The sequence below is a fragment of the Mauremys reevesii genome, linkage group 19 (assembly GCF_016161935.1).
Source record: "Mauremys reevesii isolate NIE-2019 linkage group 19, ASM1616193v1, whole genome shotgun sequence".
NCBI lineage: Eukaryota > Metazoa > Chordata > Testudines > Geoemydidae > Mauremys > Mauremys reevesii.
Window position 1 is genome coordinate 13,725,161 of NC_052641.1, and position 23,810 is coordinate 13,748,970.

A 23,810-nucleotide genomic window follows, 5' to 3' on the forward strand; every position below is an offset into this window, starting at 1 on the left:
ATGAATTCCGTGAGCAATCCATCAGTGGTAGAAGAAAGGAGATTTTTACATTCCAAAGGAGAGGAGAGGCTTCAGTCAATTATTTTTCCAGTTTGTTTCCACTAGTCTCAAATGTTTTCTTAGCCTTTCAGGAATATTTTAATTACCTGCTGGGATGATTTTTGTCAAAAATTCAGTTAAACTTAAATCTGTTGAACACTTGTCATTCTCGGTGCATATTTTATTTTGAAAAAGTTTCCATTTGTCAGAGTTGCCTTTTCAGGTTCTTTGTCTTTTCAACCCTCATTAAGGCTGTGGTTCTCTTTTAAAGGAATACTATCAAGATAATATTTATACACATTTTTAAATTACTGTGGTCTGTAAAACCTTAAGCTGTTACAACTAATTAAATTTAAAAAAATCTGTCTTTCACCACTTATATGCTGATTGAAATACAAAAACCAATCTAAAAATACAAAATCTAATACAGTAGAACCTCAGAGTTACAAACTGACCAGTCAACCACACACCTCATTTGGAACCGGAAGTACACAAGCAGGCAGCAGCATAGATACCCAAAAAAAGCAAATACAGTCCAGTACTGCGTTAAACGTAAACTACTAAAAAAGGAGAAAGCAGCATTTTTCTTCTGCATAGTAAAGTTTCAAAGGTTTATTAAGTCATTGTTCAATTGTAAACTTTTGAAAGAACCACCGTGATGTACTGTTCAGAGTTATGAACAACCTCTGTTCCCAGGGTGTTCATAACTCTGAGGTGCTACTGTAAAAAAATTAGACATTGGTACAATAAAAGATATTACCTCACTCACCTTCTTCCTCTAATATCTTGGGACCAACAAAATTACTGCAACACTACATGCAAAAAGCAATCATTCGTCTGAGACAACGATGGGTTCACAATGCTGTAGAAGAAAATGGACACTAAAAATTTGTAATTGAAACTTATAAAATCATGAACATTTCTATTCATTCTACTTGTTGTAAAATCTATCTTACAAAACCTGTTTGTGGCCAAAACTAAGTTGTGTTGGGGTGTCTGAGTTTTTGTTAGTATGGTATGACACTTGATTGTTAGGATAGAAATTTAACTGCTTGATTTTGATTTTTTTTTTAACCATTTTTGCTTTTTCCTCATACAGTCTGCACGTATGATGGTGCATACAGTGGCCACCTTTAATTCCATCAAGGTAAGAATCCAGTTGTGGTGCTTCTACTCACAGAGAAGTAACAGCTTTCTCTCATCACCTTCTTTGTGTTCACCATTCTGCCTCCATGTTCTATTGCCCTTCATACCCTTTTGACTAAACATGTTAAAATAAATGCCAATTTACAGCATCTGCTTCTCAGAATACAACAGGTGCTTTATGCACATACATAGCATAAAGTTACCTGCTTCCACATCGCAGGAGAAACACTTATAACTTGCTGTATAGTTCCTTGAACCAGTGCATTGTTCTGTGATCAAAGCAGCAAATAGAAATCCAATGACGTGTGTGTGTGTGTGGACAACCTGCAGTTAGAAACCTTCAGTTATGCTCAAAGATAACTTTGGCCTTCGTCCTAGCTCATTTCCCACCACCCACTGTTCTCTAAGTAGTTTGCTTATGTGCTCTTAAAGCACTAAGTAACATTTTTAGGAAGACTACCATTTCTGCCATAATCTTTTTAAAGTGGCAGTAATCTGACTGTTGTCCATGGACTGCCAGTGTTCCAAGCGGCCTTTTGAGCAGATCTGTGGAATGAAACCTTTAGGGAGCCAAAATGGAGAGGCAGCAGTGTTGGGAATCACAAAAGGATTTTGCTTCTACAAAGAAGTCTGTGGATTGAAAATAGGTCTTCATAGGGCCTTTTTCCTTTCCTTTTCTTTAAAGAGAATTTGAAGCACCTTTATACCTTAAGAAATGTAACTATACAAGCACAGTGAGCAAAATATTTGAAAATAAATCTTTATTGGATTTACATTTCAGGTCATGGAGGTCTTCAAGTGCTTGCTCGTGTCCATTCCATATTAGGTGTGTGCTCGCCACATGCACAGGTGCCAGAAGTTTTTCGCTCAGCAGTATCCATAGGGGACTGTCTCTGGCGCCCCCTGGAGTGGTGCCCATATGGTGTGGTGTAAGGGGTGCCGCTGGCTCCCCCCACCCTCAGTTCCTTCTTGCTGCCAGTGACAGTGCTGGAACATCTGCTGCTTTGGCTAGCGTTGTTTCGTTTTCTGTTCTTCTGAACTTTGAAAACATGTAATATAGTTGTATATAGTTAGTAGTTCTCAACTTTTCGTTAGTCCCAAACAGAACTCAGCCAGGGGACAGGGCATGCCCTGGTCCCCAGGCTTTAAGACCTGCGATAGCTGCAAACGGCCTATGCCCGTCAGCGATCCACATACCAGCTGCCTAAGGTGCTTAGGTGAAGGGCACATAAATGACACATGCTGTATCTGCAAGTCTTTTAAACCTAGGATGAAGAAGGAACACAATATCCGTCTGATAGTGCTCCTAATGGAGTCAGCACTTGCTACGGCACCAGAGCGTTCTGACTCCGCACTGAGCACCACGGTCTCCGTGTGCAGTGCTCTTCTGGCGCCATCCAGAAGCTGGCGCCGGTCCCCCATGGTAGTTCAACACCCCCTTCAGGAAGTCAGGCCCCAGCTCAAGTTGAGCAGTGCAGCCCATCACATGCTTTGCCTGCGACCCCCAGATAGCAGTGCAGGCCCTAGCCAGCTTCAGGTGCAATCGACTCCCAAAGCTCTTTGAGCAGCTCAGGAGATCCATATGCTCCCGGTGCTGCCCACACCGGTGCCCCGGTCTCAGGGAAGACTTGTGATGAGACCTATGCAAGCGTCCCCACTTCAGTAGTACCAATCCCCATCAAGAGGGACTTCCTTGCCCCTGGAAAAGTTCGTTACCATTCCCCAGATGATACCTCACTGAGATGGTGGTCCTGGAAGGGGTTCCATTCAACAACCCTCCTCACTCCATTGAGTTGGTGTCGGGCACTTTGGATCTCGGCTGGGGGGCCCATCCCGGCAACCTCCAGACTCAGAGGATGTGGTCCATGGAGGATGCACAGTTACACATAAACATCAAAGAGCTCTGAGCAGTCCAGCTGGTGTGCGGAGTCGTCTTGCCCCACCTGTCAGGCAATGTGGTACAAGTCCTGATGGACAGTAGAGCCTCCATGTTCTATGTCAACAGGCAAGGGGGAGAGCGCTTGTCAGCTCTCTGTCAGGAGGTACTCAATCTGTGGGAATTCTGCATCAGCCATGAAATCCACATGGAAGCTTGTCACCTTCCCGGTGTCAGGAATATGCTGCCAGACCAGCTCAGCAGGGACTTCTCCTCTCCCCACGAGTAGTCACTCCATCCAGAGGTACCCTGCATGATCTTCCAAAGCTGGGGAACTCCCCAAGTGGACCTGTTCATTACCAGACAGAACAGGAAATGCCACCGGTTTTGTTTTCAACAGGGTCTGAGCAAGGACTCCCTCTCTGATGCCTTCCTCCTGTCGTGGTCAGGGAGCCTGATGTACGAGTTCCCTCTGATTCCACTCATCAGCAGGGCCCTGGCAAAGATCGAGAGAGACCAGGCGCAGGTTATCATGATAGCCCCGGCGTGGCCTTGCCAACATTGGTTTGGCACACTCTTGAGCCTGTCAGCAGCTACTCCCTGGATGTCCAGAGGGCCTTAGCTTTTTATTTAGAACGTACCAAGACTTTCCGTAAATCTATGCAACTCTTCATTGCTACAGCTGATAGGATGAAGGGTCATCCGGTGTCCTCACAGAAGATTTCCAATTGGATCACCTCGTGCATAAGGACCTGTTATGACCTGGCGGGGGTTCCACCAATTGTCAAAGCCCACTAGATGAGAGCGCAGGTGTCTTCGGCAGCCTTCCTGGCACGCACATCCCTATCCAGGACATCTGTAGAGCCACAACTTGGTCCTCTGTCCACACGTTTACCGCTCATTATGCCATCACTCAGCAGGCCAGGGACAACGCTGGGTTCGGCAGAGCTGTGTTGCAATCTACATGTCCATGAACTCCTACCCACCTCCAGGGGTACTGCTTTGAAGTCACCTAATATGGAATGGACATGAGCAAGGACTCAAAGAAGAAAAGACAGTTACCTTTTCTGTAACTGGTGTTCTTTGAGATTCCATGGCCTGCCCTCCTTCCCCACGGTTGAAGTTTCTGGCAAGAAGGAACTGAGGGTGAGGGGAGCTGGGGGTGCCCCTTATGCCATGCGGGCGCCACTCCAGGGGGTGCCAGAGCCGGTCCCATACGGATACTGCTGAGGGAAAAAATTCCAGCACCGGTGCATGTGGCGAGCACACACACCTAATATGGAATGGACATGAGTAACACATCTTGAACACCAGTTACGGAAAAGGTAACTCTTTTTTGTCATTTAGTATGACCTGGAGTAACGAAGCTTTCTCTTTTAAACAAGAAATAAATACATAACATTGTTTAACCTGTCAACATCAGGTGCAGTGCTGAGGCTTCATTTCCATTTTTCCCTTTCAGGAACTAAATGAGCGCTGGAGATCTCTGCAGCAGATGGCAGAGGAGCGAAGCCAGCTGCTGGGCAGTGCCCATGAAGTCCAGAGATTTCACAGGTAAGGAGCGCACTGCCTCAGGTACATCACATAATGTTGTAGTGGTAGTTTTTACATGCAATTTTTATTCTCGGTTTAATGTAAAAACATTTAATTCTAAGAGAACAAACACCAGCTCATACAGGGCCTTGTCAAACACCCATTGACGTTTTCCATTTGCTTCAGTGGAAGTTGGACCGGGTCTGTGGTGAGGAGCAGTTCTCTAGTCTGTGTTTGCATTAAAATTTTTAATTAAAAAATTGGCCGCCTTAGTTTTATTGCTGACAGAGGCATCTTGTGATATTAGCGTGTCACTATCAGTATGGAAGCCAAGTGTAGGATTCTACCGTAAACCTTTATCTTCAGATCAGTGATATTCTTTAAAGGGGTTGCAGTGCTCCCACCATGCTGTGCCCTTTCTCTCTCTAGAACTGCTATCATGAGCTTTCTCTTCTCTCTTCTCCATCCCTTTGCCAGCTGGCTACCACACACAGGTGCAGCTTCTCCCTTCAGTTATTTGTCACAGCTGATAGGCTTCTAAACATTTGTGTATCACTGCTTCTGCTTTGTCTGCATTTACCGCCACCAGCACCATTCTTACTTCTGCGGCTAAGATGCTGTCAGCCCAACAGATGCCAACTTTTTGCCCCAACCTCTTCCACAATTGTCATTAATTTCTCCTGCTACATTCATTCCTGAAAAGGAATGAATATCTTAATCCATGTCCAACAAGAACTCTTTGTATTCTTTGTCTGCATTCGCTAGAGAGAGGAAAGTTTCTCTGATGGTTACAGCACAGGAGTGTGAGAATTAGGAGATCCTAGATTTGTTTCCTAGCTCTGCCAGAGATTGCCTTCGTGATCTTGAGAATTCACACTGTCTCACAGGTGTAATCTGAAGCTTGATTTATGAAGTCTTGAGATTGTCAGAGGAAAGCTTATTATTGAAGGGCACCAAAAATTCTGATTTTTTTTAAATGATACCAATATTCTTTCTTACCTCTGAGAGTTTAACTTCCACTTTAAAACAGACAGTTAAAAAAATTGGAAGTATTAGATACTTAAGACCTTATGGAAACAGGCTGCCTGGAGTTTGATGAAACTCTAGTATGTCCTTCATTTGTGTTTTTCCTTTTTCCCCAACCAGAGATGCTGATGAAACAAAGGAATGGATTGAAGAAAAGAATCAGGCATTAAATACAGACAACTATGGACATGATCTGGCCAGTGTGCAGGCTCTGCAGCGAAAGCATGAAGGCTTTGAGAGAGATTTGGCAGCTCTTGGAGACAAGGTCAGACCAAGAGACCAGAACACATGGGTTACTTGCTTTCTGTAGCAGTAATGATGGTACTGCAAAAGAGGTTCCTGCCTTTCTTCTTACTCCTCCTCCTTTATTGCCAGGTGAACTCTTTAGGTGAGACTGCTGAGCGCCTGATTCAGTCACACCCAGAATCTGCTGAAGACCTCCAAGAAAAATGTACTGAACTGAACCAGGCCTGGAATAGCCTGGGGAAACGCGCCGACCAGCGTAAAGAGAAGCTTGGGGATTCTCATGACCTGCAGCGTTTCCTCAGTGACTTCAGGTAAAAACTAAACTGATCAAATTCCTGGTCCCCACTGTTAGTTTAGTTATTAATTTAAGTACATGTAGTATATGACTTAAACTGAATATTTGTTGGAGTGGTGAAAGATAACTCATCTCCCTAATCAGACTTGCTGCAAACAAACAAAAAAAACCACAACCCCATTGTTTGGTTGCTTTTATGGTTACAGGGACCTCATGTCTTGGATCAATGGAATCCGGGGACTGGTGTCCTCAGATGAACTGGCAAAGGATGTGACTGGAGCTGAGGCTTTATTGGAGAGACACCAGGTATGTGCAAGAGCCCTCTGCATTTTTCTGTAGGTATGAACATTCGCTGTTAAAATCAGTTTTATGTACTCTGTTGGTAAACCAGTTCCACAGTGGTTTTTTGAGACTCCCCATGTATGTTTCCAAGACGAGACTGAGAACATCTTTCCCCGCAGTTTAGCATTCTGCTTCTAGTTATTAAACCTCTTTTCTCCCCCTTCTCCCCCCTCCCTTACAGGAACATCGCACTGAAATAGATGCCAGGGCTGGCACTTTCCAGGCATTTGAGCAGTTTGGGCAACAACTTTTGGCTCATGGACACTATGCCAGCCCAGAGATCAAGGAGAAACTGGATATTCTAGATCAAGAACGGGCAGACTTGGAGAAAGCCTGGGTCCAGCGTAGAATGATGCTGGACCAGTGTCTAGAACTACAGGTACTTTGCTGCCTTTTGTTTTTTTTTTTAATAGTATGCTTTCTTAAGGAAACTTTTATTTCACTGCCACCAGTGGGCAGTACTCACTGGTTAGTCTTCTCCTACCTGTGTTCCTTCTCCTTAGCTGTTTCATCGGGACTGTGAACAAGCAGAAAACTGGATGGCTGCCCGGGAGGCTTTTCTGAACACAGAAGATAAAGGAGACTCCTTAGACAGTGTGGAGGCTCTCATCAAGAAACACGAAGACTTTGATAAAGCAATCAATGTCCAGGTGAGGGATGTATCCAAAGTGGGTGACAGCTGTTGTATTTTATTTTACATTCAGCTCCTGAAAACTTCTTTTAAGGTCAACAGGATATGATAGATCTGATGTTGGTGATGTGACTCTAAAGTTTAGAACCCTATAAAGATTTGTTCTAAATATTTAGCAGGTTAGAAACTGGTTACAAAGCTGAGAAATAGCTACTATCACTGTAGATAATAAGGGGTTTGTTATTGATTGGTTATGAACATGATGCAATAAAATAATAGGTATTCTAGGGCAGCATGAATCACAGTACAGCATATTTCTTGTGAAAAGAGTAAGTGATTTAATGGTTTGTATTGGAAAGCCTTACACTGAAAAAAAATCAGTGTTTCTCCACATCCTCTAAATCCTGAAAGAGCCCTTTCTGATCCTGAGAGAAATTCCTCTGTCGTTCTGACAGAGGCCAAAAGAATTTTCTTTTCAATGTCTGATCTGCAGGATCTCCCACGTGCTCGTAAGTGGAGTTCTGCTCATCCTGACATAGGGCTGATTTCCTTAGACTCATATTAACAAGATACCAGCCTTCTTTCAAAGGGATGCCCTACTCTAGTTCTGACACAACTCTTAACAGTGGCTTTTTGGTTTTTTTGAAGTATCTGAATACACCCAACTTGTGTCCTTTTGTTTTGAACAGGAAGAAAAGATTGCTGCCCTGCAATCGTTTGCTGACCAGCTGATTTCTGCTGACCACTATGCTAAAGGGGTCATTTCTAACAGACGCAATGAAGTTCTGGACAGGTTGGTGTGCTAATTTCATTGTTAGATCAGCTGTGGATACCTTCTGAAAAGAAGGAAATTGTTTAGAGCCAATATGTAGCTTTTATGATGGTACATAGTCTTCTACTTCATGCCTGTTCTTATAGGTACTGGTGAGTATGAACCATATCTCTGATTATGTACAGGTGGCGTCGTTTGAAAGCTCAGATGATTGAGAAGAGGTCTAAACTGGGAGAATCTCAGACCCTCCAGCAATTCAGCCGTGATGTTGATGAAATAGAGGCTTGGATCAGTGAAAAACTCCAAACTGCAAGTGATGAATCCTATAAGGATCCCACAAACATCCAGGTGAATAATTATTTGACCAAGAAAGTCAAATGGAGTGAAAGTTTAATTCCATGTGGCATATCCTGTTGCTGATAACAGGATGTGCACAGGAAAAATTCCAATTCCGTGTTAAAGGGATAACAAATTGTTTGGAATTAATCTTCTAAAGGGGAGAAAATGTAAATAAAGCAATCCTTTCATTATGGAGACATGCAATATGCATAGAAAAAGGACCGAAATAGAAGGCAGTAATTATTTTTTAATAAAATATGTAATATCCTCATAAATATGCTGCCAGAATTCACACAAATCCTAGGCAGTTATGCTCCAGTGTAAATTTGATAAGACATCCTATCCTCTCTTCTCCCCAACAACTAGATGATAAAATAAGAATTTATCTTTTATAAATGTCTCTTGTGTCCCACCCCCACTTACTGTCCTAAGTTGCAGATCTTCATCTATTTTTCATTATTAAAGAAAAACTCTTTAAGTGATTTCCTGTGTTTTTAATACTGATATGTGGATCAGTATGACTGCACTGAACTCTTCTCTTCTTGATCTGTTTTGTAGCTTTCCAAACTGCTGGTAAGTTTTGTAGTTTGGTTGGACTGGCCATGGTAGGTGTTTGTTCCTCTGTATAGATTATATGTGAGAACAAAGTCTGGTTGTGTTCAGTCTGTTGCTCCATCCATTAATTCATCCAGTTTCTTTTCCATTTTTCTAATATTCATTGACCTTGAAACAGATGTTACCATAGGCCTCAGTGTTTTTGGATGTTGCTTTTTTGTTTAGTTAATGCCTCTTAAACACCATTTACTTACGTATTTGTTTTGCAGATGTGTTCTGCATGATCTGTTTAATTTGTGGTGCGGTATTAATTCTTTAAGGGGTGGTTCATAAGGAATCAAAAATATGGGTTGTCATCCTCCTTTTTTAAATATGTGGCTACTGGACATGTCTTGTCCTCATTCCTGCTGGACCTAGAGCTGTGGTGATTAACCCATGGCCATGTGATGTCAGTTCCACTCACTTATGTCTGGAGTCAAAATTTCTGAAGGACGGGTATCAGTGAAAGTGGGAGATCCACATTGCCCACAGTTTGCAGGGATAGAAGTTTGTGGAAGAAGTAGAGGGAAGATTGCAGAACTGAGAGTATCTGTGGAAGGCTGATGGGAGTGGTAAGAATCCAAGGAGGAGAAGAATTAGAAAGAGGACAGAGCAAAGCAAAGAGTGGAGAAGTGACTAGGGTAAGGAGGGAGGGGCACAAGTGAAGGAAGCAGTGTTTGTCTTTCTGGCCCTGGAGGTTGCACTATCTATATATTGGCTACTCAAACAAAAATGTCATCTGTCATTGCCCTAGAGTGTGAATTTGTTTTGGTGGTAATAGATTGACATTTTGTACTATGAGAAGCTTTTTTCATTCTCCAGCATAATGAATTTATATGCCAAAAAATGGGTGGAGTTTAGCTGGTATACAGTATAATCACAACCTTCAGCAATAGCAGTTTTCAGAATAAGCAGGCCATGCAGAATTTTTCATAACAGTACTGTAGCATTTTTATTTTTACTCTAACCATCACCTTCCTTTCCATCCTCCCTCAGGACAATGTATTTGTCCAGTGTTACTAGCATGTGGAGTTGATACTTGCAAATACTGTTTTGTCGTTCTTGTTCCATTGTTTATGCTTATGGTGGGTGTATGCGTGTATATGAAAGAAAACTGCTTATTCACTCCCTTCCTGTGGCTCCTGTTGTTCTCATGGTGCCTTCAATTTTCAGTGAAGACAAATTTCCACAAACAGCTAAGCGTTGTTTCTTAAATAGTTTTGAGTTGCTAACTATGTTTAACTCATTGTTTTACCACATAATTGAGTCATATGGTGACTCAATATCTTCTCATATGAAAACTGCATAAAAGATGCAGGTTGGGGTGAGGATTTTTCCCTCCTGACACATGTATTTGGATGGGAAAAGTCATAAACCTCTAGAACTGATCAGTGTGGAGCAGCCACCATGTTCAGGGTACATACAAACACAGTCAGTGTTTTTTTTAGCAGTGTTGCCATGTAAACCAGAAATCCATATTTGGAGAATAGCAAAACTTAACGTTAGAAATGTGTTTCAGCCCCCTTTAAAATGCAGGAGATATATGCTGATATAGGAACATTAGTGTAAATGTCCAATCACAGGTAGACATGCTGGTTCAAAAACAGCCTAATGCTCACTTAGTAAGACTGAGAGAGCAAGTGGTGAATGTGATGTAAATGCCTACAGAGAGATTTGGATTTTCATGATTTTACATAAGGCATTAAGTATTTCCCCAGATTAGACTACACACAAACTCGCTTCCTTCTAACCCTGTCTATGCAGACCATGCTTGCATTCTCTTCTCAATCCATGAGAATAATTTGGGAGCCCCATGTCCAGTCCTTAACAGCTTTGTTTTTGCTGCATTCAGAGCAAACACCAGAAACACCAGGCCTTTGAAGCTGAACTTCATGCCAATGCAGACCGGATCCGTGGAGTCATTGACATGGGGAATTCTCTCATTGATCGGGGAGCATGTGCCGGCAGTGAGGATGCAGTGAAGGTAGGTGCAGCACATATAGGATAGTTAATGACATGTAGCCTTCAACTGATTATATAGTTATATTTTGTTAGAATGAGGAAAACCACTTTCTTTTGTAGAAGCTTTTTTTTTTTTTTTAAGTCCTTGTTTAACTGTGCAGTATGGAGCATGAGAACTGTTTTGTCCCATTTTTGCTTTGAAATTAGTAATGTTTTCTGATTCTTCTGTCAGAATGTAAAAGTGAAATGGAGAGGCAGACAATGGAGAATTTTCCTAGATCGCATGAATAACTGCATAATCTATAGTTGTAGAAGCAGCAACCAAATGTGTACAGTGTGTTCCTTTGCTACATTTATTAGGGATTTTGTTTTGCTTCTGAGCGTTTATTTTCTCCTTTTTGTAACAGGCACGTTTAGCTGCTCTGGATGACCAGTGGCAGTTCCTGGTGCAGAAATCAGCAGAGAAGAGTCAGAAGCTGAAGGAAGCCAACAAACAGCAGAATTTCAATACTGGAATCAAGGATTTTGACTTTTGGCTGTCAGAGGTACCTGACTACCCTGGATTGGGGATTATGCACTCTGAAGGGACTGCAGTTTCTGTGATACTAGTTCCCTTTGCTGATATGTGATGTGCTCCAAAAAATTCTTGAGAGAATAAAAAACAAGTGTTTGGGAAGTTTCTATGCTTGTCATTGCCTACACTGATGTTGGCAGGAAACGTGCTTGCATAAAATCTTCCATGTCTGAGACAAGCAGGGAGACAAAGTTCACAAACTTAACTTGCATTGGGGACAATTGGAGGAGACAACGAGTCACCTGCACAAATAAGAGCATTACACTTGCAGTTCTTAGTTAAACTTCAATATGTAATTGTATTCTTCCTTTTCCAGGTGGAGGCTCTGCTTGCATCTGAAGACTATGGAAAAGACCTGGCATCTGTAAATAACCTGCTGAAGAAACACCAACTCCTGGAAGCCGACATATCTGCCCATGAGGTTAGCACCTCTGCTAACAGGAAGAGAAATTATAGTAATCAGAGAATTCCATAGCAACATGCCATAAAGTTTAAACCTGTAGAAATACATTTCTCTGTGTGTACATCATGAATATGAAGAGAAGATCCTGTGCTGAGACGACATGCTCAAAAATTGAGATTTTTGTTCTTCACACACTTCTTGCTTATGATTCCAGGATCGCCTGAAGGACCTGAATGGCCAGGCTGACAGCTTGATGACCAGCAGCGCTTTTGACACCTCCCAGGTAAAGGACAAGCGAGACACTATTAATGGGCGCTTCCAGCGGATCAAGAGCATGGCAGCTGCCCGCCGTGCAAATCTGAATGAGTCCCACCGCTTGCATCAGTTCTTCCGGGATATGGACGATGAGGAGTCCTGGATCAAGTATGTACTTCAGAAGTTCTAGATGTAGCATTGTCTGAGGCCATGTCCATATTATAGCCATGCTATCAACAACCGTATTTCAATGCAGCTGTTGAATAGTGTTCATAGCACAATTTACCATGTCATTGAGGAAAAAGATGATTTCCCCAAGAACCATGTTAATCTAACTATGCCATAGACTACCTACCCACTCGTCAGGTGTATGCCATCTTGTCCAGATAATCTATAGTATAGTTTTATAACGCAGTTACAAAGACACACACATCCTTGCCCATGGTGCTTGGGGAAGCATGCAGAAGTGGCTTCAACTCTAGCGTGGGCTTGGTCTTAATGTCTACAGATATCAATGGGCAGGCTTCAGAAAGCATGTTCAGTGCTAGGAAAAACTTGACGTTTGACTATAATCTTGTGGTAAAAATCCTATGAATCATGTGTATCTTTTAAACTCTGCCTCTGTCAATTTGAAATTTCTTTCAAAAAGGCATTTATGAGACTGCTGAAAGCAGTTTTTAGTTTTACTATTTTGGCCTGTAATAGCAGTTAAGGAAAAATGCTTTCCAGAGATGTCCGTATGAATCCTGGTATTATTGGTATGACTGGTTTATAATCAAGGAAATAAGAACTGTGCTGGTTTCCACTCCATCAATATGTAGAGGTTAGCCAAATAGAAATGATCAAAACTGGAGAATTAAAGTTACTTTCAAGCTTTGAAAGGAGGGAAGGAGTGGATATTTCTGTAGTATACATATATAGAGGGAGCGCCCTGTCCCTTCTTTGAAACTGTGCTAGTCAAACTGTTGGGAGCTGAATCCTTTTGACTAACATTTATAAGTCAGGTACATGGCTTACTGCTTCAAAGGCGCTCGTAGTGCTGGGTTGTCGGGAACGTCCCCGTTATTTATATTGATTTTTCTGCCTTGGATTCTCTGTATTACAAAGTAGCTGAAAGGCCATCAAATGCTAAAAACAGAGGACCCCATTAAAATCTTTATATTTGCCTCTTTAAATATATGTAATAATTTGCCATAAGCTCCAGTCCTAGAATGCGAAACATACAAAAGGAGGTAATGTTCATTCCTGTTAGCGCTGTTAAGGGTCAAGTTTGCAATGACCGCTGTTATATCTGTCTAGTTTGACCTTTAAAGGTATAAACTTTACTCATCCTCCTCTTCCCCCTTTTCTTCTCTGGGACTCAGGGAGAAGAAGCTGCTGGTTAGCTCAGAGGACTATGGCAGAGACCTAACTGGAGTGCAGAACCTAAGAAAGAAACACAAACGTCTGGAAGCAGAATTGGCTGCTCACGAACCTGCCATCCAGGTTAAAAAAAAAACAAAAAACCCAGTCAGATAAAGAGTTGTTCCGTGACAGGTACTGCTGTGTTGTTTCCAACACAAACTGTGTGGGTTACAGGCAAACATTTGGATGAGGAAAATAACCAGTCATGATAGAAAGTGTAGTACTCTGTATAGTCAAGTTACAGATTTTTAACATTTATATGATCTGGATCACAAATCAATTATAAGCATCACTGGTTTAGATCTGTGCAGCCTGAGATGTTTCTGCAGATCACAAAGGAAATCAGACTTCCCTCATGCTCCTAAAGAAGGGCATGACTAAGCAAAGATATGGAGTATTTTAAATTAAAGTGACAGGAAGTTCCTTCCTCTTCAGACAGTAGCACTTCTCACCTTGATTCTAAATCCACAAAAAACACGTGAACTGGAGGAAAGAAGGGAAAAGGGTACGTTTATGAAAGAAAATGACCCAAAACTGGGGAGTTTTAAGGAGTGCAGATAAATGGTGAGGAGAAAGCAGCACTGCTGTTGAAAATTGAAAACACTGAGAATACTGATGTGTGCTTTGTCTGCTTCATAGGGTGTGTTAGACACTGGTAAAAAACTGTCAGATGATAACACGATTGGAAAGGAGGAGATACAGCAGAGGCTAGCTCAGTTTGTAGACCACTGGAAGGAGTTAAAGCAGTTGGCAGCAGCTCGGTGAGTGAGAATCATTTTTCTACACCAGGAAGTATGAATGAAACATATAGGGACGAGTAGCAGCCAAATCTTGCAATCTTTTGATTCAGGTCATCAGCAATATCAGTGCAATAAATGCTGATAGTGCATTCTACTGAGGCCATGCCTGAGGGGACAGGTGAAAAGGGGGTCATTCGTAAATGCTCCTCAGTACTAACTTCAGTTTTGTGTTTTCCTTTAGTCTAACACAATCTAAACTTTGGGGGCATTTATTCCTTCTTCATTTGGAGGCTAGACGCTTGACATTGTTATTCCCACCATGCTGTGCTCTCCTGAATAGAGACTGTGGTGGCGAGCGGGGGGAGTACATAATTTCCAGATATGTAAGGACTGTGAAATGGCCTGGTGAACTACATAGTAGATTTAGGGTAGATCTAGAGTTGGCAGTGTCACAGTGGGGTCATTTTCAGCTTCTGAAGGAAAGAGGTTAGTGTAAAATTTTCACATTTTAGGGTTGGTGGTAGTGAGCAGGCCGTCCTTTCACCTGTCTTGACCTCCACTACACCTACATTTAGTAGTAGTTCTGCTTCCACGTCCTAGTTGAATGTACAGAATGCAACCAGTGATTTCCCTCCCCCACTTCCTCTCATTCCTCTTACAGTGGCCAACGTCTAGAGGAGTCTCTGGAGTATCAGCAGTTTGTAGCAAATGTGGAAGAGGAGGAAGCCTGGATCAATGAGAAAATGACCCTGGTAGCCAGTGAGGACTATGGAGACACTCTTGCTGCTATCCAAGTAAGCAAAAGCTGTACTGTTCTGGTTCTCTCCTTACAAGCTATTTATAATGTGTAATGGTTAGAATTTAAAATATCCTTTTGTTATTTAAGTCAGACATTTTGTTCATTTTAAAGAAGTATATTATAAAATATTGATGATCCTTATATAAAAACGATTCAAAAGATTTTTCTCCGGTATTTAGAAGGGTCTTGTGGATATGGGCCTTTGGCGTAGGCAGCGCTAATTAAAGCAGTCTGCTTTTATTTGTGCTGGAGGACTAGACTGATGCAAAGCAACCCCAGAATTGTGTAAAAATGGCTTAAAGGTTTTTTTGATTTCCCCCTTCTGAGTTGCAGTGAGAAACTGCAATGAAGAAGAGTCTCAACAGCAGCATGAAGCAACAGAATCTCTTTCTAATCCATCTTTTTTTTTTTTTTTAATTACCCCCTTCCCCTCCCTCCATCAGTGTGTTAAGGCTCTGGTCCTGCAAACACTTGCATGCACATATACTGACTATGCTTACTATTAAGCATGCGTGTTTTTGCAGGATCAGGATCTAAATGCTTTCCAGGTAAATTGTATCTGCATGGTGGGGTCTCTAGTGGACTTCACAGAGAAGACCTTAACTCTCCTTGGATAAAGGTGAAAGAAAACTAACTTAACATTATATTTAAGGACTATATCCAGGACTATACTCAACCATTCTTCCTCCCTTGCACACCCCAACAAATAGCCAGAATGTGTATTAGCTAAAAACTAACTAATAATTGTAATGGTGAGTATTGCACTGATTGATGTGTTGCAGGCATATTATTATAATGTTGTTTAGCTTTTATTTTCATCCTTGTTTTATAACCAGTCATCTTGAGAAGTTAAATGATGTAGGAAAGTGACTTGTGAACATGATTTCCCTGCAGGGCTTGCTGAAAAAGCATGAAGCATTTGAAACTGACTTCACTGTCCACAAGGACAGAGTGAATGATGTTTGTGCTAATGGAGAGGACCTCATTAAGAAGGTGAGTGTAACCTGGTAAGAAAAATGCCTTGAACGTTCTTTAAAGTGTCAGCATGTCAAAATGAATTCACTGTTCTCTTAAACTGAGCTGCAAGTATGTTTAAAAAATGAAAACTAAACACAGTCTACATGTCAATATTCTCTATAGCCACAATAACAAGGCATTTGGCATATAATTCATTTTAAATACTACAGAGACAGCAGCATGGTGGACTGATAACAGAAGCTCCTTAGTTTTAATTCTGGCTCTGTTGCTGACTTGTTGGAAGTCTTGGACAAGTCACTTAACTTCTCTTTCCCAGAGACAGCCATCCCAATCGATTCCTTATGCATGGGTCTGTGCTAGACCAGACCAAGAATTCCTGTCTTTTATGCTTAGAGCCTCTGATGCACCCATTTGTGTACTATGATACCTTTTCCCATTATCTTGAATACTCCTCATCTAGTCAGTAAGATCTTTGTGAAACATAAATTGAATTGGAATTTTCTCCAAAAGACCTAAAATGGCTGTTATCCATCCCATGCTTTTGTTTTCTATCTGTATATTCACTTCCCAGAAAGTCTTAATAGTCTAGCAATACAGAAAAAAACAGGAGTAAATTGTTGTGTGCATTCCTGATTTTTCTCACATTTGGGGCACATATTTAAGGTAGAATGAGGCCATCTTCTTCACCAGATGGAGATCCCCTAAATAAATAGTGAATCAAAGTGGTCTGTTCCCATGTTGTTAGAGCTAGTGGGCTGCCTTGTGAGTTAATGTGCAGGATTTATTTTATTAGTCATCTGCTAGTGTTTCTTGTTTGAGATTGTCAAAGCAACCTAAGGGGAGGTAGGCACCAAACTCAGAATGGGATTTGAGCAGCTAACTCCTTTCAGTTCCTTTGAGGACACTAGTCTTAATTGCTTCTGTTGTCCGCAGCCTTGGTATCCATTTTAGGAATTTTCATAAGTATCCCAAGGAGTCCTTCAGATGCCTATATGTTTTAAGTGTATTTCTTCCTAATTTGGTGAACAGGACTAGATTTCCTCCAGTGGTGTGTAGAAGATAATTAAGTCACATAGGAACTAAACCGTTTTCTCCTATTCCACAGAACAATCATCATGAGGAGAACATAACTGCAAAGATAAAAGGCCTGAGGGGCAAGGTGTCAGATCTGGAGAAGGCGGCAGCTCAAAGGAAGGCCAAACTAGATGAGAATTCTGCCTTCCTTCAGTTCAACTGGAAAGCCGACGTTGTGGAGTCTTGGATAGGTATGTGCTGCATTGAAACATGGGTGCATTGACAAAGCAGGTGACTGAAAACGGCAGCCCTTCTTGAACGGAAAATGGTTTCTGACTAACTTTGTTTTACTAAGCGGATGTGGGTGGTAGTCTGAGCCATTGATTTGCTGAGCAGTGATATCCCTTCCCCAAATTTAGGAAGAAGGAATGTGGGTGTTTATATTTAGTCTCTGCTTCGTTATCCAGGTGAGAAGGAAAACAGTCTGAAGACTGATGACTATGGACGGGATCTCTCCTCTGTGCAAACACTCCTCACCAAACAGGTCAGTGCAAGGTGCTTTGAGCCAGAGAAGCAGTGGAGCTTAATGCTCATCAGACTGATGAATATTGGAAGGCCTGGCATTTATTTTTGCATTTTCCTAAAATAATGTCTACATCATCCATAAATATAGTTAATCTACATTAGTCTCTTCCTTTTTAATGCTGCAGGAAACTTTTGATGCTGGTCTCCAGGCTTTCCAGCAGGAAGGAATCGCAAACATCACTGCACTGAAAGATCAGTTGCTGGCAGCCAAACACATCCAGTCAAAGGCCATCGAGGTCCGGCATGCTTCTTTGATGAAACGCTGGAACCAGCTGCTGGCTAATTCTGCTGCTAGGAAGAAGAAACTGCTGGAGGCTCAGGAGCACTTCAGAAAGGTGAGAGCACAGACCTGGGAACCATCTCTTCTCTTTAATAGTCTGGAACACTATAAAGCTTGACAGTTGTGCACAGCATTGATTTAAAATCTCGATATACAAGCTGTGTAAAAACACAATTAGTTGTCATACACCAAATGCTTTCTTGTGAGAAGCCTTCATGGAAAACTTATTGACAGTGGAGTTGTTTTAAAGGACCAGCCTTCTACGCTGTGTGCAACTTGTATATCTTAATTGTAGTTATTTAACTAAAATACAATTTGTTGAGGACACATTTTCTGCTATGTTGTATTTTTGAGAAAACGCTTAGCTAGGGCTGCAGTATTGTTAAGTGGTCACTGCAAGGGGACTGGGAGTCTAGAGTTCTGGGTTCCAGTCCAAACTCTGCTACTGGCTATGTGTTCTTGAACAAATTACTTCCTCCTTTATGCCTCTATTTCCCGTTTGTTTTTGTTAATAATTTACTTTACAGTAGCACCTAGAGGCTCGGATCAGGATCAGGGCCTAGTATTCAGTACTGTACAAATGAGACAGCCCCTGTCCTGAAGAGGTTACAGTCCAAATATACAAGAAAGACCACACACGCACGCAAAACTTTGATAAAATTTTGTTTCCTACTTCCCCTGACCTCTCCCAACTGTCCCTTTACAGCTTGTCTAGCCAACCTACTCTACTGTTGCTGTCCCTAAAGTGCCCCTCTCTTCAACATGTCCACCACTGAAAAATACCCACTTTCCCTAGACAGAAGTGAGCAGGGAGCTGATTTGCAATTGTTTGGGTTTTTTAAAAAGAAGTTCTCTAAGATGGCTCCCAAGTCTCAAAATGTATTGCTGTCTCCCCAGCTGCCACTACAGCTGCCTTGTTGGAGGCCAGAGACAGCTTCTGCTTCCTGGAAAGGTCTGGCCTTGCCCCTAAGAGCTGTGGGTGAGATGGGCCTCTTGGGCTGTCTTAGGGGAGATGTCATGGGGAGGAATAGCACTATCCCCATTTTACAGATAGTGCTTATGGTTAGTTCTCTGCCTTGCAAGAAAGGAGCAACAGGTGCAAATTATGTGTTGTTTATTGCATGTTCTTAATACCAGGTCCTCCTGCTTGAATATATTCTATTTGGGTTATTGCCTAAGTGAATACCTAGATTGTCTTCTCTCTCTGAGGTTGAGGATCTGTTCCTGACTTTTGCAAAGAAGGCATCTGCCTTTAACAGTTGGTTTGAGAATGCAGAGGAGGACTTGACTGACCCTGTGCGGTGTAACTCGCTGGAGGAGATCAAGGCACTGCGAGAGGCTCATGATGCTTTCCGCTCCTCACTAAGTTCCGCCCAGGCTGACTTCAACCAGCTAGCTGAGCTCGATCGCCAGATCAAAAGCTTCCGTGTAGCCTCCAACCCATACACTTGGTTCACTATGGAGGCTCTTGAAGAGACCTGGAGGAACCTGCAGAAGATCATCAAGGTAAATCGGAACAAGGTTCTTCCCATTGCCACTCTGCCTCTGAATTCTTCCTTGGACATTGTCCCTCCAGATAATCAGTGCTCTTATTCATCAATAAAACATTACAAATTGAAACATCTTCATCTGGTAGCACAAAAATGTTTCTGAAAGGAATTCTGTGGGCTAGTGCCTCCCAAAATCCTCCATTATCCGTGTATTTGGGTTGCAACTTCATGACCCCTACCCCTCCTCCCATTCCATTCTTCCTGAAAGACCCCAAAACAAATGATCCCCCACTTGTAGCTATGAGATACTGTGTTCCTTATGACCTGTCATGTTTTAGTATTATGATTGCAAGGCTCACTTCAATGCTGAGTCTCAAGATTTCTGTAGGAATATTGGCTATCATAGTTAGACTAGTGGAGCAGTCGGGCAAGAGACCTACAGGCCCTCAGTCTTGGGCTGAGCTCCAGAATCTCACTGCTGCGCTGGTTTGGTCTCTGTATTTCAGTGGATGATAAAGGTGCCATGTTCTTTCTCAGTGTAAAGTTACTTCCCTGTTTCTCAGGAACGTGAGTTAGAACTGCAGAAGGAGCAGCGAAGACAGGAGGAAAATGACAAATTGCGCCAGGAGTTTGCTCAGCATGCTAATGCTTTCCACCAGTGGATTCAGGAGACCAGGTACAGTCTGTCTTAACAGAGGAGCTGTCCCTAAGAAATTTCCCAAAGAGAATCATTTTGTGTCCCATTGAGAAGAGATTGTTAATTATGCTTCACATTGTGCATCTTATCCATGCTTCCTTTTTGATCAATTGGGTTTTAGGTGTCTGCTGCTGAGGCACAGATTTGCTGAGTGCAAGATCACCTTCTGAGTTTGGGAGTTGGGGCTGGAGCTGTCAGCTAATGGGTCTCTCATTCAAGACTATTTTTAAAAATGTGTCTGCTCCTGAATTCACTTTCCCAGGGTAATTCTATATACAGACGAGCCCTAATGGTTATCTGGTAGCTCCAGAGCTGGACTCTAGTATTCTCCTTGAACTATAAATACTGAGAACAGAACTGAAGAAAAAGCCAATGCTGTCTTATTACCTACTCTGTATTATGATAGAAATTAGAAAGGGGAAAATTCTGTTATCCTGTGTCAAACCATAAGATTATTCTCTAAGGTATATTTTCTAGTGTTTTGTACAGTCCAGGTTTAAATGTTCCAGAGAGGGAGTTTCCACTACTTCTCGATCACTTTGCAAGCTCCTATCCAATGTACTAGTAATACCCATGATTAGGGAGCGGCAGCAAGGGTCAACAGCCTCTCTAGAAATGAAAAATAATTTCAGTGTTTCAGAATTGCAAGGAGATCAATATGATATTTGTACAGCATAACTGTGTCTGACTTGAGCATACTCAAATACACCACCATCAAATACTGTCAATTCTAGTAAGTGGCGCACTCTGGTTCAGAAGAGGCGAGTTAAGCTGAGGGTGCTTTTCATGTAATCCTTTGATAGTAAATCTTTCTGCATTTATAGAAAATCATCACCTAGATTGTTTTGCAAAAAGTCTGAAGTATAAATATGGTTTTAATTTAATATGTTTCCCCCTCCCCCACCTCTCTCTCTGTCCTGCTGCCTGATACTTGGACCCTCCTACGCTACAGGACGTATCTGCTAGATGGGTTAGTATTGAATTTTATTTCCCAAAAGCTTGATGTGGGATCCTCTCCTGTCTTATGTGTGCTTTCTCCTGTCATTGCTTTGCTTGTGAACGTTGTATTAAAGGTCATTCTATTTGGGCAATGCAAGCCATGCCTGGGATGTGCATGAGATACTTACCCATTCTCTCTCCCCACTCACCCCCCCAATCAAGAATGCCTCACAAAGAGAGTCACGGGTAACAGGACATTGATATGGATAACTATAAACATATAGGAAGGAATACCATTTTTCCTGGTTCAGAATAGAAAAGAAAGAATTAATGGACACTCTGTGTGACCAGTTATATTAAGAATGTTATCACTAGTCAGCTTACAAGGATGTGCAAGATGTGATGCTCTTTATTGGGTGTGCTTCCACATCTCATCAGATAATCTGTAGCCTTTTTTCCTCACTAGCCAGCCTCTCAATTTCCCAACAGTCAGAATCACACTTGGTAAAATAAGAATATATTCTGATAATGCTCTCAGAACATTTAAAACTGAAGGGCTTTGACTGGGTATTGCTATATACATATATGTAATCTTGTAAAAAGAGTAAAATAAAGGAATGGAATAGCCCAGATTTGCATTTTATGGGTATTCAGTAGAAGGTCCTGTTTGTAGACTCCTATTAAAGATTGTCACTAATTAGCATCACTACAGTTTTTAAAAAAAAAATCATATACCTTAATCACATTTCCATGTGTAATTCAGTTATGTGGCTACCTACTTGTCCTTTTTGATTCTGTTGCATAACTGTGCTCCAGAAGTTGAGCTTTAACTTTAAAAAAAAAAAGAAAAAAAAAAGTCTGTAAGCTTTAGGATTGCAAAGAAAACCTAAACCAATGCACTGACCTCTGCTTGAGTCTGCTGAAAACCTGAAATGTAAAATACCCATTCATCTCAATGGCATTGTAACTGAAGCTTAATGTCAATATAACTATTTCACTGCTTATGCCTTTTCTACTAAAATGAAGTTGACATATCTCTCGTTGGGCACAGTGGCAGTTAGTGGGATAGCTAGTTGCTGAGATATGAAATAGGGAATTCAACTCCATATTTAGTTAGTTTTGCATTTACCCAAAAGAGGGAGGGAAGGAGAGAGATCCCTCCCCACCATCAAGAATCTTAACTGTTTTCTGGTTGCAAACCCCAAATTGACTCCAGTGACTTCCTGGATGCCAAAACAGCTTCTTGTCCCCAACTCAGCTATCAAAACCTCCAGCTTTTCCCCCGGACAGCTTCTGTATGCAGTTACATGCTTTTTCAGTATTAAAAAAAGAAATCTGCAGCACAATGAACACTTTAAAATTTGGGTGCAGTGTCAAATGTATTTAATATTAAAATAATTAAGGAATCCTATACAAAGGAGAGGGGGTCACAGCTTGGGAGGTTGCCCCTGCATATATATATATTGTCTAGTGTGCTACAGAATAGAGGGATCTTGTTCATGTTTTGTGGGTTTATCTCTGGTAACTTTTTACTTGCTCTGTAGTGACCAGAATCTCTGGTCTCACAGTATCTCCCCTCAGATAAGAGAAAAAACACCCTAGCTTTTGAAGTTGTACCTTGGTGGAACCCAATAGATTTTGCTGATATGGGTGCTGGATCTTTGCTGTTTTTAAAAAGTAGTGTTGTGGCTGAGTTCTGGTGTCTCAGAAAATACTAATAGAGAGGTGAGACATTTACTAAATAAAGTGGGTTCGTGCTCACAATTGCCATGCTCCTACTCTATTGTCTAACTGATTATTAGAAGTGCAGAGGAACATTAATCTTTAGCAAAACTCTGAGAGGATTAAAACTGCAGTTAATTAAAATAGGCATTGTGTATGTTTGTTCATTCTCCACTAGAGGGCATATAACCATGTATAGTAGATTCCGCTTACTAGCAAACTTTCAGTTGCCAGCAAAAATTTGCCATTATCCAGGAGTTGCTAATAAGCAGAGGCATGTTTGCGAGGCTACAGCCAAGGAAAGAAGTGCTGGGACAGGGTGAGTAGGGACTGTAGCCTAAATGCCAGGGCTTTCAGATTCTGCAGGGATGCTTGGGGCCCACAACGCTGCACTGTATCTCTCCCTGCACTCTGGGAGTTGGGGCTCAGTCCCTAGTGCATCCTTTCCTGAGTGTAGCCCCCTTGCACGGCACAGCTTGAGGAGCACAGGGAGAAAGTACCATGCAGTTCCAGCATGCAGGCTGCAGCTTTCTTTCCTGTTACTGTGCTGCCCACAGCCTCCTCTCCCAGCCTGCAACCACTTACCTCCTGAGCGGTCCCTGTGCACAAGCAGACTGTGGGGCCACAGCCCCTGAAGGAAGCACTGGGATGTGCTGAGGAACAGCTCTAGGCAGGTTTGTGGGGATGGAGTCAAGGAAGGAATGACCTAGCACTTCCTTCCTAGGCTGCAAACCTGCCAGAGCTAGTGCTCAGCATGTCCCACTACTCCCTTCTCTGGCTGCAGCCTCACACACCTGTCTGTAGGTGGGGCCGTTCTTCCAAAAAATGTTGTTAATAAGCAGCATGCCAGTGGCAAAATCTGAATCCCATTAATGTTAAACTCAATGGGATGGGATTGGTTCCCCAAAAAAGGTTGCTGTTAATATCGGGGTTGCTATTAAGCAGAATGTACTGTATGTAGAACTTTCAAGGTCAACATAGTTGACCTACTCTCTTATCAGCATACAGCAGCCATATTTGCACAGGTTGATACTGTTTTTAAATGAAGTTTGTAGCTCAAATTAACTCTGAGATTCTGTTCACCTCAGCAACTCTTTGGTAGATATTAAAATAAATAGATTTTTTTTGG

General features: G+C 41.9%; 1 protein-coding gene across 7 annotated transcripts in view; it reads left to right on the plus strand.

The window, feature by feature from the left end:
- The window catches only part of SPTAN1 (spectrin alpha, non-erythrocytic 1), a 67,205-nt gene that overhangs the window by 38,405 nt on the left and 4,990 nt on the right, over window positions 1-23,810 (plus strand). For 4 of the 7 annotated variants that reach the window (XM_039506523.1, XM_039506525.1, XM_039506524.1 and 1 more), the window contains 24 exons: window positions 1,139-1,186; window positions 4,524-4,615; window positions 5,741-5,885; window positions 5,996-6,177; window positions 6,368-6,467; window positions 6,685-6,882; window positions 7,007-7,153; window positions 7,824-7,927; window positions 8,092-8,254; window positions 8,804-8,818; window positions 10,692-10,823; window positions 11,209-11,346; window positions 11,692-11,796; window positions 11,993-12,201; window positions 13,398-13,518; window positions 14,077-14,198; window positions 14,839-14,971; window positions 15,871-15,969; window positions 17,060-17,219; window positions 17,436-17,512; window positions 17,679-17,888; window positions 19,043-19,339; window positions 19,887-19,999; window positions 20,973-20,990. In XM_039506523.1, coding sequence (XP_039362457.1) covers window positions 1,139-1,186; window positions 4,524-4,615; window positions 5,741-5,885; window positions 5,996-6,177; window positions 6,368-6,467; window positions 6,685-6,882; window positions 7,007-7,153; window positions 7,824-7,927; window positions 8,092-8,254; window positions 8,804-8,818; window positions 10,692-10,823; window positions 11,209-11,346; window positions 11,692-11,796; window positions 11,993-12,201; window positions 13,398-13,518; window positions 14,077-14,198; window positions 14,839-14,971; window positions 15,871-15,969; window positions 17,060-17,219; window positions 17,436-17,512; window positions 17,679-17,888; window positions 19,043-19,339; window positions 19,887-19,999; window positions 20,973-20,990 — 3,128 coding nt within the window. The remainder of the gene's footprint in view (window positions 1-1,138; window positions 1,187-4,523; window positions 4,616-5,740; window positions 5,886-5,995; window positions 6,178-6,367; window positions 6,468-6,684; window positions 6,883-7,006; window positions 7,154-7,823; window positions 7,928-8,091; window positions 8,255-8,803; window positions 8,819-10,691; window positions 10,824-11,208; window positions 11,347-11,691; window positions 11,797-11,992; window positions 12,202-13,397; window positions 13,519-14,076; window positions 14,199-14,838; window positions 14,972-15,870; window positions 15,970-17,059; window positions 17,220-17,435; window positions 17,513-17,678; window positions 17,889-19,042; window positions 19,340-19,886; window positions 20,000-20,972; window positions 20,991-23,810) is intronic. The other 3 variants (XM_039506522.1, XM_039506526.1, XM_039506528.1) reach the window with 1 other exon arrangement.